We start from the raw sequence: 14,943 nt of genomic DNA, 5'->3' as shown, positions 1-14,943 counted from the left end.
CCCGCTGAGTTACCACAGCACTTTGTGTTTTCGAATGTGAAAGGGAATTCTGGAGATTGGAGTCTTGACTACTGAAGTGAAGGCCAGAACTAGAAGAGCAGTGACTAGTGGGGTGCCTCAAGGCTCAGTGCTGGGACCCAGGTTTTTTTACAATATATATTAACGATTTAGACGAGGGAATTAAATGCTACATCTCCAAGTTTACGGATGGCACAAAGCTAGGTGGCAGAGTGAGCTGCGAGGAGAATGCTGAGGCTGCAGGGTGACTCGGATAAGTTGGGTGAGTGGGCAGATGCATGGCAGATGAGGTATGTATGTGTATATAGTTTTTACACACAGACACACATATCTTCTAACTTATTATATAAAACTGTGTGCCTGCCGCCGTCCGTCCGTCCGGCTGCCTGTCTTTCTTCCTTTTGATTCGTTCCATCGTGTGATGTCACAATGCCCAATGTTCACATATGTCCAATCGGAATGGATCCATTTACATATGCCTTTGCAGGAGCCCTAGCCCCTGGTGAACGTTCCATCGTGTGATGTCACAATGCCCAATGCTCAAAGACATTGTTGCCATAGGAGTACAGAGAAGGTTCACCAGACTGATTCCTGGGATGTCAGGACTTTCATATGAAGAAAGACTGGATAGACTCGGCTTGTACTCGCTAGATTTTAGAAGATTGAGGGGGGATCTTATAGAAACTTACAAAATTCTTAAGGGGTTGGACAGGCTAGATGCAGGAAGATTGTTCCCGATGTTGGGGAAGTCCAGAACAAGGGGTCACAGTTTAAGGATAAGGGGGAAATCCTTTAGGACCGAGATGAGAAAAACATTTTTCACACAGAGAGTGGTGAATCTGTGGAATTCTCTGCCACAGATGGTAGTTGAGGCCAGTTCATTGGCTATATTTAAGAGGGAGTTAGATGTGACCCTTGTGGCTAAAGGGATCAGAGGGTATGGAGAGAAGGCAGGTACAGGATACTGAGTTGGATGATCAGCCATGATCATATTGAATGGCGGTGCAGGCTCGAAGGGCCGAATGGCCTACTCCTGCACCTAATTTCTATGTTTCCCTCTCCTCACCCCTCTATCTCTCCCACCCATCCCTCTTTCCCACACACCCCTTCACTCTCTACCCCACCCCCTTCCCTCTCTTCCCCCTACCCCTCTGTCCCTCTTCCACCACTCCCCCCACACCTCTCCCCCTCCCTCCCCTCTTCCACTTCTCTCCCCCTCCCTCCACACTCTTCCTCCTCCCCCCCACCCCATCTCCCTCCTCCCCATCCTTCCCCCACACCTCTCTCCCCTCCCCATCCCCATTCCTCTCTCCTCCCTCTCTTCACCCCTCTCCCTCTCCTCCCCCTCCCATCCCTCTCTCCCACTCACCTTCCCTCCCCACCCCTCTACCCCATCTCCCTCCTCCCCACACCTCTCTCCCCCATCCCTCTCTCCTCCCCCTCCCCCACCCCTCTCCCTCTCCCACCCCATCCTTCTCTTCCCCCACCCTCCCTTCCCCTCCTCCCCACCCCTTCCCCCTCCCTCCACTCTTCACCTCTCTCCCCCTACCCCCACACATCTCTCCCCCTCCCCTCTCTATCTCCCTCTCCTCACCCTCCTCCTCCCATCCCGCTCCCCCACCGCCCTTCACCTCTCTTCCCCCTACCACTCTGTCCCTTCCATTACTCCCCCTACCCCTCACCCCCTCCCTCCCCACTCCTCTCCCCCCTCCACTATCCCTCCCCACTCTTTCCCCTCTCCCCCTCCCTCCCTCCCCATCCCCCTCTCTCACCCCATACCCCGCTCTCCTTTCCCTCACAAATCACTCCCGTTTCCTCCTCCTCCTCTCCCCTCCCCTCTTCTCATACTCCCCTCTCCCCACCCCTTCTCCCTCTCCCCCCCTACCCCCACCTGTGTGTTTGGGGGGTGGTTAGTGTGAGTGTGAGTTCCTCGTCTCCGTTCTAAATGGCTTACTCCTTATTCTTAAACTATGGTCCCTGATTCTGGACTCCACCAACATCGGGAGCATGTTTCCTGCCTCTAGCGTGTACAAGCCCTTAACAGTCTTATATGTTTCAATGAGATTTCCTCTCATCCTTCTAAATTCCAGAGTGTACAAGCCCAGCTGCTCCATTCTCTCAGCATATGACAGTCCCGCCATCCCGGGAATTAACCTTGTAAACCTACGCTGCACTCCCTCAATAGCAAGAATGTCCTTCCTCAAATTAGGAGACCAAAACTGCACACAATACACCAGGTGTGGTCTCACAAGGGCTCTGTACAACTGCAGAAGGACCTCCTTGCTCCTATATTCGATTCCTCTTCTTATAAAGGCCAACATGCCATTCGCTTTCTTCACTGCCTGCTGTGCCTGCATGCTTACTTTCATAGACTGATGTACAAGGACCCCCAGATTCCGTTGTACTTCCCCTTTCCCCAACTTGACGCCATTTAGATAGTAATCTGCCTTCCAGTTTTTGCTGCCAAAGTGCATAACCTCACATTTATCCGCATTAAACTTCATCTGCTATGCATCTGCCCACTTCCCCAACCTGTCCAAGTCACCCTGCATTCTCAGTCACCCTGCATTCTCATAACATATAAAGAAAGAATGGGTCGACTGGGCTTATATTTACCAGAATTTAGAAGGATGAGAGGCGATATAAAATTCAAGGGATTGGACAGGCTAAATACAGGAAAAATGTTCCCCATGTTGGGAGAGTCCAAAACCAGGAATCAGTTTAAGAATAAGGGGTAGGCCATTTAGGACTGAGATGAGGAAAATCTTTTTCATCCAGAGAGTTGTGAATCTGTGGAATTTTCTGCCACAGAAGGCAGTAGAGGCCAATTCACCGGATGTTTTCAAGAGAGAATAAGATTTAGCTCTTAGGACGAACGGAATAATGGGATATGGGGGAAAAGCAGGGTTACTGATCGTGGATGATCAGCCATGATCATATTGAGTGGCGGAGCGGGCTCAAAGGGCCAAATGGCCTACTATTTTCTATGTTTCTATATAAGGAAGAGCAGGTGCACTTTATACAAGGGTTAGCATGCAGTCAGTGTAAGCCACTGAATGGTGACCGATGGAGTGGTACAAGTTAGGACGCAGAGGTGGAGAAGGCAAAGTTTAGTTTAGTTTATTGTACAGATGTACAGCAAAAAGCTTTTTTTGCGGCGTGCTATGAAGTCAGCAGAATGACTACATGATTGCAATCAAGCCTGCCACAGTGTAGATACAGGATAAAGGGAATATTGTTTAGTGCAAGATAAAGTCCAGTAAAGTCTGATTAAAGATAGTTCGAGAGTCTCCAATGAGGTGGATGATGGGACCAATCTCCAGTTGGTAAGTGGACAGTTTATTTGCCAGTTAACAGCTGGGAAGAAACTGTCCCTGAACCAGGAGGTGTGTGTTTTCACACTTCTGTACCTCTTGCCTGATGGGAGACGGGAGAAGAAGGAGTGACTGAGGTGATACTGGCCCTTGATTACGCTTGTGGCCTTGCTGAGGGAGCGGGGAGTATAGATGGACATTTACAGCATCTGTGGGACAAGACAGGCGGGAATGCATGGAAGCGTCTGTGGCAATAACAATGTACGATACGATAGAACTTTATTTATCCCAGGAGGGAAATTGCATACAGCCATGAAACATGAAATTAATGTGACAAGTGGAAAGGTTTGGAAAGATGTGCAAAGATTGGGGATGGGGGAGAGGGAGGGGGGGTCAGTCTACCCCACGACAGACGAGGGAGGAGTTGTGTAGTTTGAAAGCCACAGGGAAGAAGGATCTCTGTAGCATTCTGTACTGCATCTTGGACTCCTGTGACGTTCTGTACTGCATCTTGCTGTAGATGTGGGCTACAGAAAATGGATTTGGGTGGGCAACATTATGGAGCTGGTGGTAAAAGGACCTTGACCTTGGGCAGCACAGTGGCACAGCAGTAGAGCTGTTGCCTTACAGCACCAGAGACCCTGTACGGAGTTTGTTCGTTCTCCCCATGACCTGCATGGATTTCCTCCGGGTGCTCCAGCTTCCTCCCATACTCCAAAGACGTGCAAGTTTGCAGGTTAAAAGGTTTCGTTAAAATAGTAAATTGCCCCTGGTGTGTAGGATAGTGCCAGTGTACAGGGATCGCTGGTCGGCGTGGTCTCAGCGGGCCAATGGACCTGTTGCTGCACTATCTCTAAACTAAACAATAAATAAATACGGTCCAAAAATCAATGTGGCAATCGAGAAATTCTAACTTCATTTTTAGATGGTTGCCAGGAATACCGACAGCATTACAGACAAGGAGCAAAGTTCGTCATGAAGTATAATGGATATCAAAATGGGCAAGAGATATATCTCAAGACAACATTTAGAATTAACAATCGTTTTATAACAATCAAACAATAACACAGTAGTATAGCGAGCTCAATCCTGACTACGGGTGCCGACTGTATACAGTTTGTACATTCTCCCATAACCACATGTGATTTCACCGGGCGCTCTGCTTTCATCCCACATTCCAAAGATATACATGTTTGTTTAATTGGCTTTGGTAAAATTGTAAATAGTCCCCTAGTGTGTAGGATAGTGCTAGTGCACAAAGTGATCGCTGGTCGGCGTGGACTCGTTGGGCTGAAGAGCCTGTTTCCGCACTGTATCTCTAAACTAAACTTGCAGAATCCTACAACACACAGCAACTATTGAGTCCAAATAAGCGTTGCTAGTTCTTTGTAAGCTGTTCAATTAGCTCCACCTCACAGCTTTCAGAACATAGAAAATAGGTGCAGAAGTAGGCCATTCGGCCCTTCGAGCCAGCACCACCATTCAATATGATCATGGCTGATCATCCAAAATCAGTTACCTGTTCCTGCTTTCTCCCCATATCCCTTGATTCCATTAGCCCTAAGAGCTATATCTAACTCTCTCTTGAATATATCCAGTGAATTGGCCTCCATTGCCTCCTGTGGGAGAGAATTCCAGATTCACAACTCTCTGGTTGAAAAAGTTTCCTCATCTCAGTCCTACATGGTCTACCCCTTATTCTTAAACTAACCCCAGATTTTGGACTCCCCGAACGGGGAACATTTTTCCTGCATCTAGCCTGTCCAATTCCTTAAGAATTTTATACATTTCTATAAGATTCCCTCTCATCCTTCTAAATTCCAGTGAATATAAGCCCAGTCAATTCATTCTTTCATCGTATGTCAGCCCCGCCATCCCGGGAATTAACCTGGTGAACCTACGCTGCACTCCCTCAACAGCAAGAACGTCCTTCCTCAAATTAGGAGACCAAAACTGCACACAATACTCCAGGTGTGGTCTCACCACGGCCCCCGCACAACTGGAGTAGGGCCTCCTTGCTCCTAAACTCAAATCCTCTTGCTATGAAGGCCAACATGCCATTTGCTTTCTTCACTGCCTGCTGTACCTGCATGCTCACTTTCAGTGACTGATGTACAAGAACACGCAGGTCTCGTTGCACCTCCCCTTTTCCTAATCTGACACCATTCAGATAAGATGCAAAAAGCTGGAGTAACTCAGCAGATCAGGCAGCATCTCTGGAGAGGAGGAATGGGTAACGTTTTGGGTCGAGACCCTTCTTCAGACCCTTGTGTTTATCATCAGTTTAAACCAGCATCTGCAGTTCCTTCTTACACCATTCAGATAATAATCTGCCTTCTTGTTCCTGCCACCAAAGTGGATAACCTCACATTTATCCACATTGTACAGCATCTGTCATGCATCTGCCCATTCACCCAACCTATCCAAGTCACCCTGCAGCTTCAAAGCATCCTCCTCGCAGCTAACACTGCCACCCAGCTGTGTTATCTGCAAATTTGGATTCCTTAGTCTAAATCATTTAAATTGTAAATAACTGGGTTCCCAGCACCGAGCCTTGTGGCACCCCACTAGTCACTGCCTGCCATTCTGAAAAGGCCCTTTTAATTCCTACTCTTTGCTTCCTGTCTGCCAACCAGTTCTCTATCCATGTTAATACGCTACCCCCAATAACATGTGCTATAATTTTGCACACGAAACCCATGTGGGACCTTGTCAAAGGTGTTTTGAAAGTCCAAATACACCACATCCACTGGCTCTCCCTTATCCATTCTACTTGTTACATCCTCAAAACATTCCAGAAGATTGGTTATGCATAATTTCCCTATCATCAATCCTTCTGAAATTGACCTATCCCGTCAATGCTCTTCAAACATTTCAGCAATTTTGTTTTTCAAATATAAACCTTTCGGCCCACCAGAGTCCACACATCGATCATCAATTCACAATAGTTCTATGTTATCCCACTTTCCCATCCACTCCCTACACACTAGGGACAATTTACAGAGGCCAATTAGCCTACAAACCCACACGTCTTTGGGATGTGCGGAGAACATGCAAACTCTAAAACTAAACCAAGGACCCTTGGGAGAACGAGTAATATTTCACAGCAAAACCCTATTGGAAACTGCCACCCATCAGTGCATTACCTGGTAGTCAGGGTTGTCAATCATTAGGGCTTTCCATTTCCCCTTGTAGTCCGGGTTATCAATCATCGGCAATTTCCAGGCTCCACACCCAGGAGCAGAGTCGCACTTTGAGTTGGCAACTTGAGGAGCTTCCCATTCGCCGTCCATCTCTTCATCCCTGGAGCCAGAGGCAGTAAGGAAAATGGCAAACTCAGCAATGTCATCCATAAGCAACCCAAAAATTGAACTAGCCACTTCGAATGAGGGCTTTCCACATTATTCCCACCGGTCAAATGGTTGATTTACAATAAAGATAAATTACCCCTATATACACCTCTCATCTCTAAGAGTCTAGAGTGCCATAAATAATAATTTAAAAAATCTCTATAAATTAATAACCAAAGACAGTCTATAGCTCATAGTTGAGGTTTGTGTGTAGTGTTCAAGAGCCTGATGGTTGTTGGGAAGAATGTAGAAACAAGACACTGCAGATGTTGATTAATACAAAAAAGGACAAAGTGCTGGTGTACGTTAGCGGATAAGGCTGCATCCTGGAGAACATGGATAAGTGGCGTTTCAGGTCGTCTACCTGAAGTGAGAGAAAATATTCATGCCACTGGGCTGAAAGCTGCCCAAGCGAAATATGAGATGCTGTTCTTCCAATTTGCGTTTTGCCTCACTCTGACAATAGAGTGATAAGATTTTGTTTGGCTGCTGAATCCAGAAGCTGTTCTTGAACCCGGCGGTCACCGTTTTCAATGGTGCTTTATTGTGACATGTGCAAACGCAGATGAAATTATTTTTTTAAACAGCCCAGTAGAGTATAACCATAGCTTAGCAAGTGTACATAAATAGTCCCCTGAGCCTGTCTGCAATAGATGCCAGGTTTTGGGGTTATCAGACTCCTGCACCTTCTTCCCAATTGTTGGAGTGAAATGAGAGGTTGGCCAGGGTGGTGTGGGTCTGATAACCACACAACCCAAAACAGCACAGCACACCACACCCGGTGCCTCTGCTTGCAGGATATGACGCGGACAGGCAGCCACTATGTTATCTGAAGAGCTGGAGCCAAAACCAGAGCTTACCAGTCCTCGGGTTTCTCAGCGGCAGGATCTGCAATGTACTCAGGCTCGTCATCCAGCCAGCCTTCGGGTTTCACCGCACCGTCATCTGGGATCTTGCCAGGAGCATCTTCATCCCTGAAAGTGAAACAAGGTCAGAAACCCAACCATGTACAGGAAACCCACACTCACCCAGCAAAATCAAGGACCAGTCTCACCCCAGTCACTCCCTCCTCTCCCCTCTCCCATTAGGTAAGGGCAGTTTCTTCCCAGCAGTTATCAGGCAACGGAATTGTCCTCTCACCAACTAAACAGCGGTCCCGAGCTCCCACCTACCTCATTGGAGACCCTTGGACTATTTTTAATCAGACTACCTTGCACTAAACGTTATTCCCTTTATCCTGTATCTGTACACTGTGGACGGCTCGATTGTAATCACTTATAGTCTTTCCACTGACTGGATAGCATGCAACAAAAAAGCTTTTCACTGTACCTTGTTACACGTGCCAATAAGCTAAACCAACATAGAACAGTACAGCATAGGCACAGGCCTTTCGACTCACAATGTCCATGCTGAATATGATGCCAAGACTAACTCTGATATGCCTGCTCGTGATCTGTCTCCACCATTACCCCTGGCAGAGCATTCCAGGTACCCACTACTCGCTCATCTCCTTTAAACTATGCCCTCCGGTATTTAATTTTTTCACCCTTGGGGAAAAAAAGGCTCTGCCTACCCTATCTAAAATAATGCCTCTCATAATTTTACATGCTTCTATCAGGTCTCCCCACAGCCTCCAGCATTCCAGAGAAAACAATCTGACACTAGAAGTGTAAGAAGAATTGAAGTATGTATTAGGAATAGAAAAAGGGAACCAACGAAGACAAACAAGACTTGGACATTAGACAGGTGTTGGTCTATGGAACGCGCTGCTGGCGAAGGTAGTTGAGTCAGGTACTGTAACATTATTTAAAAGACATTTGAACAGGTACATGGATACCACAGATTGAGAGTGACATGGGTCAAACGTAGGCAGGTGGAAGTAGCATAGATGGGGCATCTTGGTTGGCATGGGCATTTTGGGGTGAAGGGCCTGTTTCTGTGCTGTATGGCTCTATGATGCTACGATGGCATCTGAAATGCAGCGACACTTCGTGTACCACCGCAGGAGAAATAGACTGTTCTTACACAACAAACACGTCACTCTTGTACTTAAGTATGATTGTGCTTTTACTAAATTACATGCAGAACAAAGTTTCAATGTATCTAGAACCAAGGAACTGGATAATACACAAAGGGACACAAATTGCTGGAGTAACTCAGCGAGTCAGGCAGCATCTCTGGAGAACATGGATAGGCAATGTTTCTGGTCAGGACCCTTCTGTGGACTGATTGCAGGGGTTGGGGGGAGGGAGCGAGAAAGAAAGTTGGAAGATAGGTGACGTTGAGTCAATTAAAGAAAAGTCCCAACTGGAAACATCACCTTTGCATGTTCTCCAGGGACGCTGCCTGACCCGCTACGTTCATAAGTCACAGGAGCAGAATTAGGCCATTCGGCCCATTGAGTCTACTCAATCATGGCTGATCTATCTTTCCCTCTCAACCCCATTCTTCTGCCTTCTCCTCACAACCCCTGACACCCCTGCATTAAAAATACCAAATGACTTGACCTTCACCGCCATCTGTGGCAATGAATTCCGCAGAGTCACTACCCTCCAGCAAAAGAAATTGCACCTCAACTCCATTCTAAAGGTACGTCCTTTTATTCTGAAACTGTGCCCTCCGGTCCAAGACTCTCCCACTAGTAGAAACATTCTCTCCACATCCACTCCGACTCGGCCTTTCACTATTCGTTACTCTAGCACTTTATGTCCTTTTCACTGTATCGAGGTAGACATTGATACCAATCACTCACCAGTCATCGGGTTTGACGGCGTCAGGATCGGATATTTTTGATCTCTCGTCCCAGTCTTCTGGTTTCTGATCATCAGGATCTTCGATCTCTTTCGGTGGGTTAATCGCTGGAGTCATATCCTGCAGCAGGTTGCCACTGTTCACCACCGTTTGGTCAATCAGAACCTGAAATGAATTGTCAGGGTTGACCACTGCAAGAGGAGGAAAATAAATTAATATCAGCTAAACACATTTACAATACAGGTCCACCACCGAATTTCCGGACCCTTCCTGGATTATCCGTTTTGCCAGATCAACGGAGGTCACGGCCTCCAAGAGGAGTTTAATGGTACTGGAACGGTTGCCTAAGCCGTCAAAGGGCCGAGCTACCGACCCGCATGTTGGCCTCAGAAGTCGGCTATGGGAACAAATCTGCCAGCTCCGGTCAGCCTGGAGTCCCAGAGCCCCGGCCGCAAGGGTGGGGTGGGGGGGGGGGGGGGGGGAAGGGCCGGATCACCAGTTGCCAGAAAAATCGGTGGTGGACAAGTACTTCACTTGGTAAATTTATGCAGATATACACTAGATTGTCAAAACCTACTCAAATGGCCGATTGTTTGAAAGAGGCAGCATGCAAAGACCCACACCACCTTGGCCACACTCTCATCTCACATTGCTACCACCACGAAGGTACAGGAGTCTGAAAAACGTGACCTTCAGGTCCAGGCACATCATCTTCCAGACAACTTTTCCGACAGGTTTTTATCCAGGGCAAAACTGGAGTGCATATGTTTAAAGTGAGAAGTTTAAGGTTTAATAAGATCCTGAGGGGCACTTTGTTTCCCCTCAGAGAGTGATGGATGTATGGAATGAGTTGTTATATATGTTATATATTCCATATGTTATATATGGAACCCATACATGCAGGTAGGTGAGGCAGGTACTGTAACAACATTTAAAAGACACTTGGACGTGCGTGTTGTGCATGTGCAAGAAAGATTTAGAAGGATACGGACCAAATGCAGGCAAATTGGAATAAATTAATGGGGAATCTTGAACAGTATGGACATGTTGAGCCTGTTTCCATCCTGCATAACTATGAGTCTAACCAACAGACTTAGATTAAAGTAGCTCAGTGGTGCAGCGGTAGAGTTGCTGTAGATTAAACATATTAATCTCTGCCAATATAATCTTCATCACATATACTATGCATGATACATATTCCACCATGCTATGTAATCCAGTGCGGTACTTGGATAGGGAATGCAGTTACTGTTGTCCCTAGCTCTGTAAGTTGATACTATATATTATTCTCTCTGCATATGTGTTAATAAAAGCCTTGTGGTTCATCTAACACTTTGTAATTAAGTGATTTCAAAACATGTTGTCAGAAGTGGGATTCAAACCCACGCCTCCAATTGCTGCCTTACAGCGCTAGAGACCTGGGTTCGATCCCGACCACGGGTGCTGTCTCTATGGAGTTTGTACGTTCTCGCTGAGCCTGTGACTGCGTGGGTTTTCACCGGGTGCTCCGGTTTCCCATCACATTCCAAGTTGTAAAACTGTCCCTACTGTGTCTCCAAAGTGTCTAAAGACATTTGAACACTGCACAACACTAACCTCAACTATAGCTCAGTTGCACCAAGGACTTTGGGGTTTTTTGCACTAGAATCGGGGTTATTATTTTTTGTTTATTAGCTAATCTATGTGTATTGTGTTTATAGGCCTGTTATGCTGCTGAATTATGATGCCTGAGTGGTGAGAGTGTTGCTTGCAGCAGGGGCTTGTTCTTATTATTCTTGTTCTTATGAAAAGCTTATTATCAATCTTTTGTTGCATGCTAACCCGTCAACGGAAGGACTATACATGATTACAATCGAGCCGTCCGCAGTGTACAGATACAGGATAAAGGGAATAATGTTTAGTGCAAGTTAAAGTCCAGAAAAGTCAGATTAAAGATAGTCCGAGGGTCTCCAATGAGATGGTTGGGAGGTCAAGACTAAACTCTAGTTGGTGAGAGGATGGTTCAGTTGCCTGATAATAGCTGGGAAGACAAGGTCCTTGAATCTGGAGGTGTGCGCTTTCACACTTCTAGCCTGATGGTTGAGGGGAGAAGAGGGAGTGAGACTGGCACATGTTTATGCTGGTGGCCTTGCCGAGGCAGCGTGAACTGTAGATGGAGTCAATGGAAGGGAGGTTGGTTTGTGTGATGGCTGTGTCCAGACTATTGTGGGAGGGGAAAAGAGCGCTTGACGTGCATACCCAGGGTGTAGAGATGGGTCTTCTTATCTGTGTAGTAGCTTTTGAGGTCCACATCAGGACGTTTGGCATGCTTCTCCTCAACCTCGCCCGTTTTGGGGTTCTTGTGCCTGATGATGAAGTGGAGTTTGTAATCTTCACCACACTTGTCTGGACCAAACATAATGGTATACGGGGTTTTGTCATGAAACTTCTCCTGAGGAAAGATGACAAACCACATTAGAAACTGCGTGAATCCCGATCCGAAACGTCACCCAAACTATTTTCTCCAGAGATGCAGCCTGACCCGCTGAGTTACTCCAGCAGTTTGTGTGAGAGGTCTGGGAGAAATTTAGAATTCAACAGAGGAGGACAAAGGGATTAATTGGGGTGGGGGAAGAAAGAGCATGAAAGAAAGCTTGCGGGGAATATAAAAACCGACTCTAAAAGCTTCTTTAGATATGTAAAAAGGAAAAGATTAGTGAAGACAAATGTAGGTCCCTTCTAATCAGAGACAGGTGAATTTATAATGGGGAAACAAGGAAATGGCAGAACAGTTAAACGAGTACTTGGTTCTGTCTTTACTAAGGAAGACACAAACATTCTCCCAGAAATACTAGGAGACTGAGGATCTAGTGGGAGGGAGGAACTGAAGGGAATCTACATTAGTCAGGAAATGGTGTTAGGGACTGAAGGCAGATAAATCCCCAGGGTCTGATAGTCTGCATCCCAGAGTACTCAAGGAGATGGCCCTAGAAATTATCGATGCATTGGTAATTATTTTCCAATATTCTCTCGACTCTGGATCAGTTCCTGTGGACTGGAGAGTAGCCAATATAATCCAACTTTTTAAGAAAGTGGGAGTGAAAACAGGGAATTATAGATCAGTCACCCTAACATCGGTAGGGGCGGGGGGGGGGGGGGGGAGATGCTCGAGTCGATTGTTAAAGATGTTATAGCAGCGCATTTGGAAAGCAGTGTCAAAGTCAGCATGGATTTAAGAAGGGAAAATCACACTTGACTAATCTTCTGGAGTTTTTTGAGGATGTAACAAGTAGAATGGATAAGGGAGAGCCAGTGGATATGGTGTATCTGGACTTTCAAAAAGCACTTGACAAGGTCCCACACAAGAGATTAGTGTGCAAAATTAGAGCACATGGTATTGGGGGTAGGGTATTGACACGGATAGAGAACTGGTTGGCAGACAGGAAGTAAAGAGTAGGAATTACCAGGTCCTTTTTAGAATGGCAGGCAGTGACTAGTGGAGTGCCGCAAGGCTCGGTGCTGGGACCCCAGATTTCGACGAGGGAATTAAATGTGACACCTCCAAGTTTGCGGATGACTCAGAACTGGGTGGCAGTGTAAGCTGCGATGAGACTGCAGGGTGACTTGGATGAGTGGGCCGATGCAGTATAATGTGGATAAATGTGAGGTTACCCACTTTGGTGTCAAGAGCAGGCAGGCAGATTTTTATCTGAATGGGGTAAGATTAGGAAAAGGGGAGGTGCAATGAGACCTGGGTATGCTTATACATCAGACACTGAAAATAAGCAAGCAGGGGAAAAAATCTTATGGCATGTTGGCCTCCATTGTGAGAGGATTTGAGTTTAGGAACAAGGAGGTCCTACTACAGTTGTACAGGGCCCTGGTGAGACCACACCTGGAGTAGTTTGTGCAATTTTGGTCTCCTAATCCAAGGACATTATTGCCATTGAGTGAGTTCAGCGCAAGTTCACAAGGTTAATTCCCGAGATGGCGGGACTGACGTATGATGAAAGAATGGGTCGACTGGGCTTGTATTTACTGGAATTTAGACGGATGAGAGGCAATCTTATAGAAACATAAAATTCTTAAGGGATTGGACAGACTAGATGCAGGAAAAATGTTCCCGATGTTAGGGGAGGCCAGAACCAGGTGTCACAGTTTAAGAATATGGGGCAGGCCATTTAGGATGAGATGAGGAAAAACTTCTTCACCCAGAGAGTTGTGAATCTGTGGAATTGGACACAATTCACTGGATGTTTTCATGAGAGTTAAACAGTATTTAGCTCTTAGGGCTAAAGGAAGCAAGTGATATGGGGAAAAAGCAGGTACTGATTTTAGATGATCAGCGGTGATCATATTGAATGTGGTGCTGGCTCGAAGGGCCGAGTGACCTACTCCTGCACCTATTTTTCTAGTGTCTATCCTTGGTGTAAACCAGCAACTGCAGTTCCTTCCTACACATTTAGAATCTATCAACCCATTGAAACTACAAGTTTGAAGACGGGGCCCTACGGGGGGCTACCGAGTACCAAGGATCTTGCGAGGGGGCCTGTTGAGAACAAAGAGGGACCTGGCAGGGGGCCACCTGCGGCCATGTGCGGTGGCAAGCCTGGTTTGCCTGGAAGACAGGACTGTGCTAAGAATTTTAAAAACCTTGTTGGCGCCTGAAACGTGGCGACTCTCTGTGTAATGCCTAGGTGAAGTCTGCTGCAAGATATTATGCAACAAAGAATTTCACCGTACCGAGGTACAAGTGGCAAAACGTTCATTGGAAACAATTGCCCTTGTGATCAGAGCAAATACCTATTTTTGTATTCCAATCCTCTTGCAGGAAAGGCCAATGTACCATTTGTCTTCCATCAGACTGTAGAATGGTAATTAAGTTTGGGAAAAAAATCAAGCAATCACTGCGCAATCTAAGAAGGGTCTCGACCCAAAACACCCATTCCTTCTCTCCAGCATTTTGTGTCGATGCGCAATCTAAGAGATTGTTAAATCACAAGTGGCAGGATACAAATAAGAGGAATCTTTGCAATTCTCAGACATGAATCGCAAATAAATTTCACTCACCAGAATCATGTCTTTAGTTTTTGACAATAATTTGATGTATGCTCCACCACATTCAATTCCATTCTGAAAATTCACTTCATACCTGACATTTTTGGAGAAAAGTAAAATTTAGCTCAGCATAAAAGCCTTGAAAAATCTTTTTTATTGTAACAATGAACAAGCTTCCACGAACTGCACTTTATCAAATTGAAATATTGGAAAGTTTAGTTTAGTGATACAGGCCCTTTGGCCCAAGAGTTCATGCTGACCAGCGATCACTCATACACTAGTTCGATCCTACACCCTAGGGACAATTTACAGGAGCCAATTAAACTACAAACTTGCGGGTCTTTGAAGTGTGGGTGGGAACCCGGTGGTATCCGTATGAAACCCACACGGTCACAGGGAGATTGTACAAACTTCGTACAGACAACACCTGCAGACAGGATTGAACCTGGGTCTCTGGAGCAGTGAGGCAGCAA

At 46.2% G+C, this 14,943-nt stretch overlaps 1 protein-coding gene across 1 annotated transcript in view; it reads right to left on the bottom strand.

Annotated features, from left to right (window-relative positions):
- The window catches only part of canx (calnexin), a 41,368-nt gene that overhangs the window by 9,833 nt on the left and 16,592 nt on the right, over nt 1-14,943 (bottom strand). The window contains exons 6-10 of the mRNA XM_033029726.1: nt 14,483-14,564; nt 11,672-11,864; nt 9,435-9,624; nt 7,543-7,656; nt 6,479-6,635 (exon numbers count right to left, since the gene is read on the bottom strand). Of these exons, the coding sequence (XP_032885617.1) occupies nt 6,479-6,635; nt 7,543-7,656; nt 9,435-9,624; nt 11,672-11,864; nt 14,483-14,564 (736 nt within the window). The remainder of the gene's footprint in view (nt 1-6,478; nt 6,636-7,542; nt 7,657-9,434; nt 9,625-11,671; nt 11,865-14,482; nt 14,565-14,943) is intronic.

The sequence above is a fragment of the Amblyraja radiata genome, chromosome 11, assembly GCF_010909765.2.
Source record: "Amblyraja radiata isolate CabotCenter1 chromosome 11, sAmbRad1.1.pri, whole genome shotgun sequence".
Classification (NCBI taxonomy): Eukaryota; Metazoa; Chordata; class Chondrichthyes; order Rajiformes; family Rajidae; genus Amblyraja; species Amblyraja radiata.
Note: the sequence above shows the minus strand (reverse complement) of the source record. Positions and strands in the feature narration are given on the sequence as shown.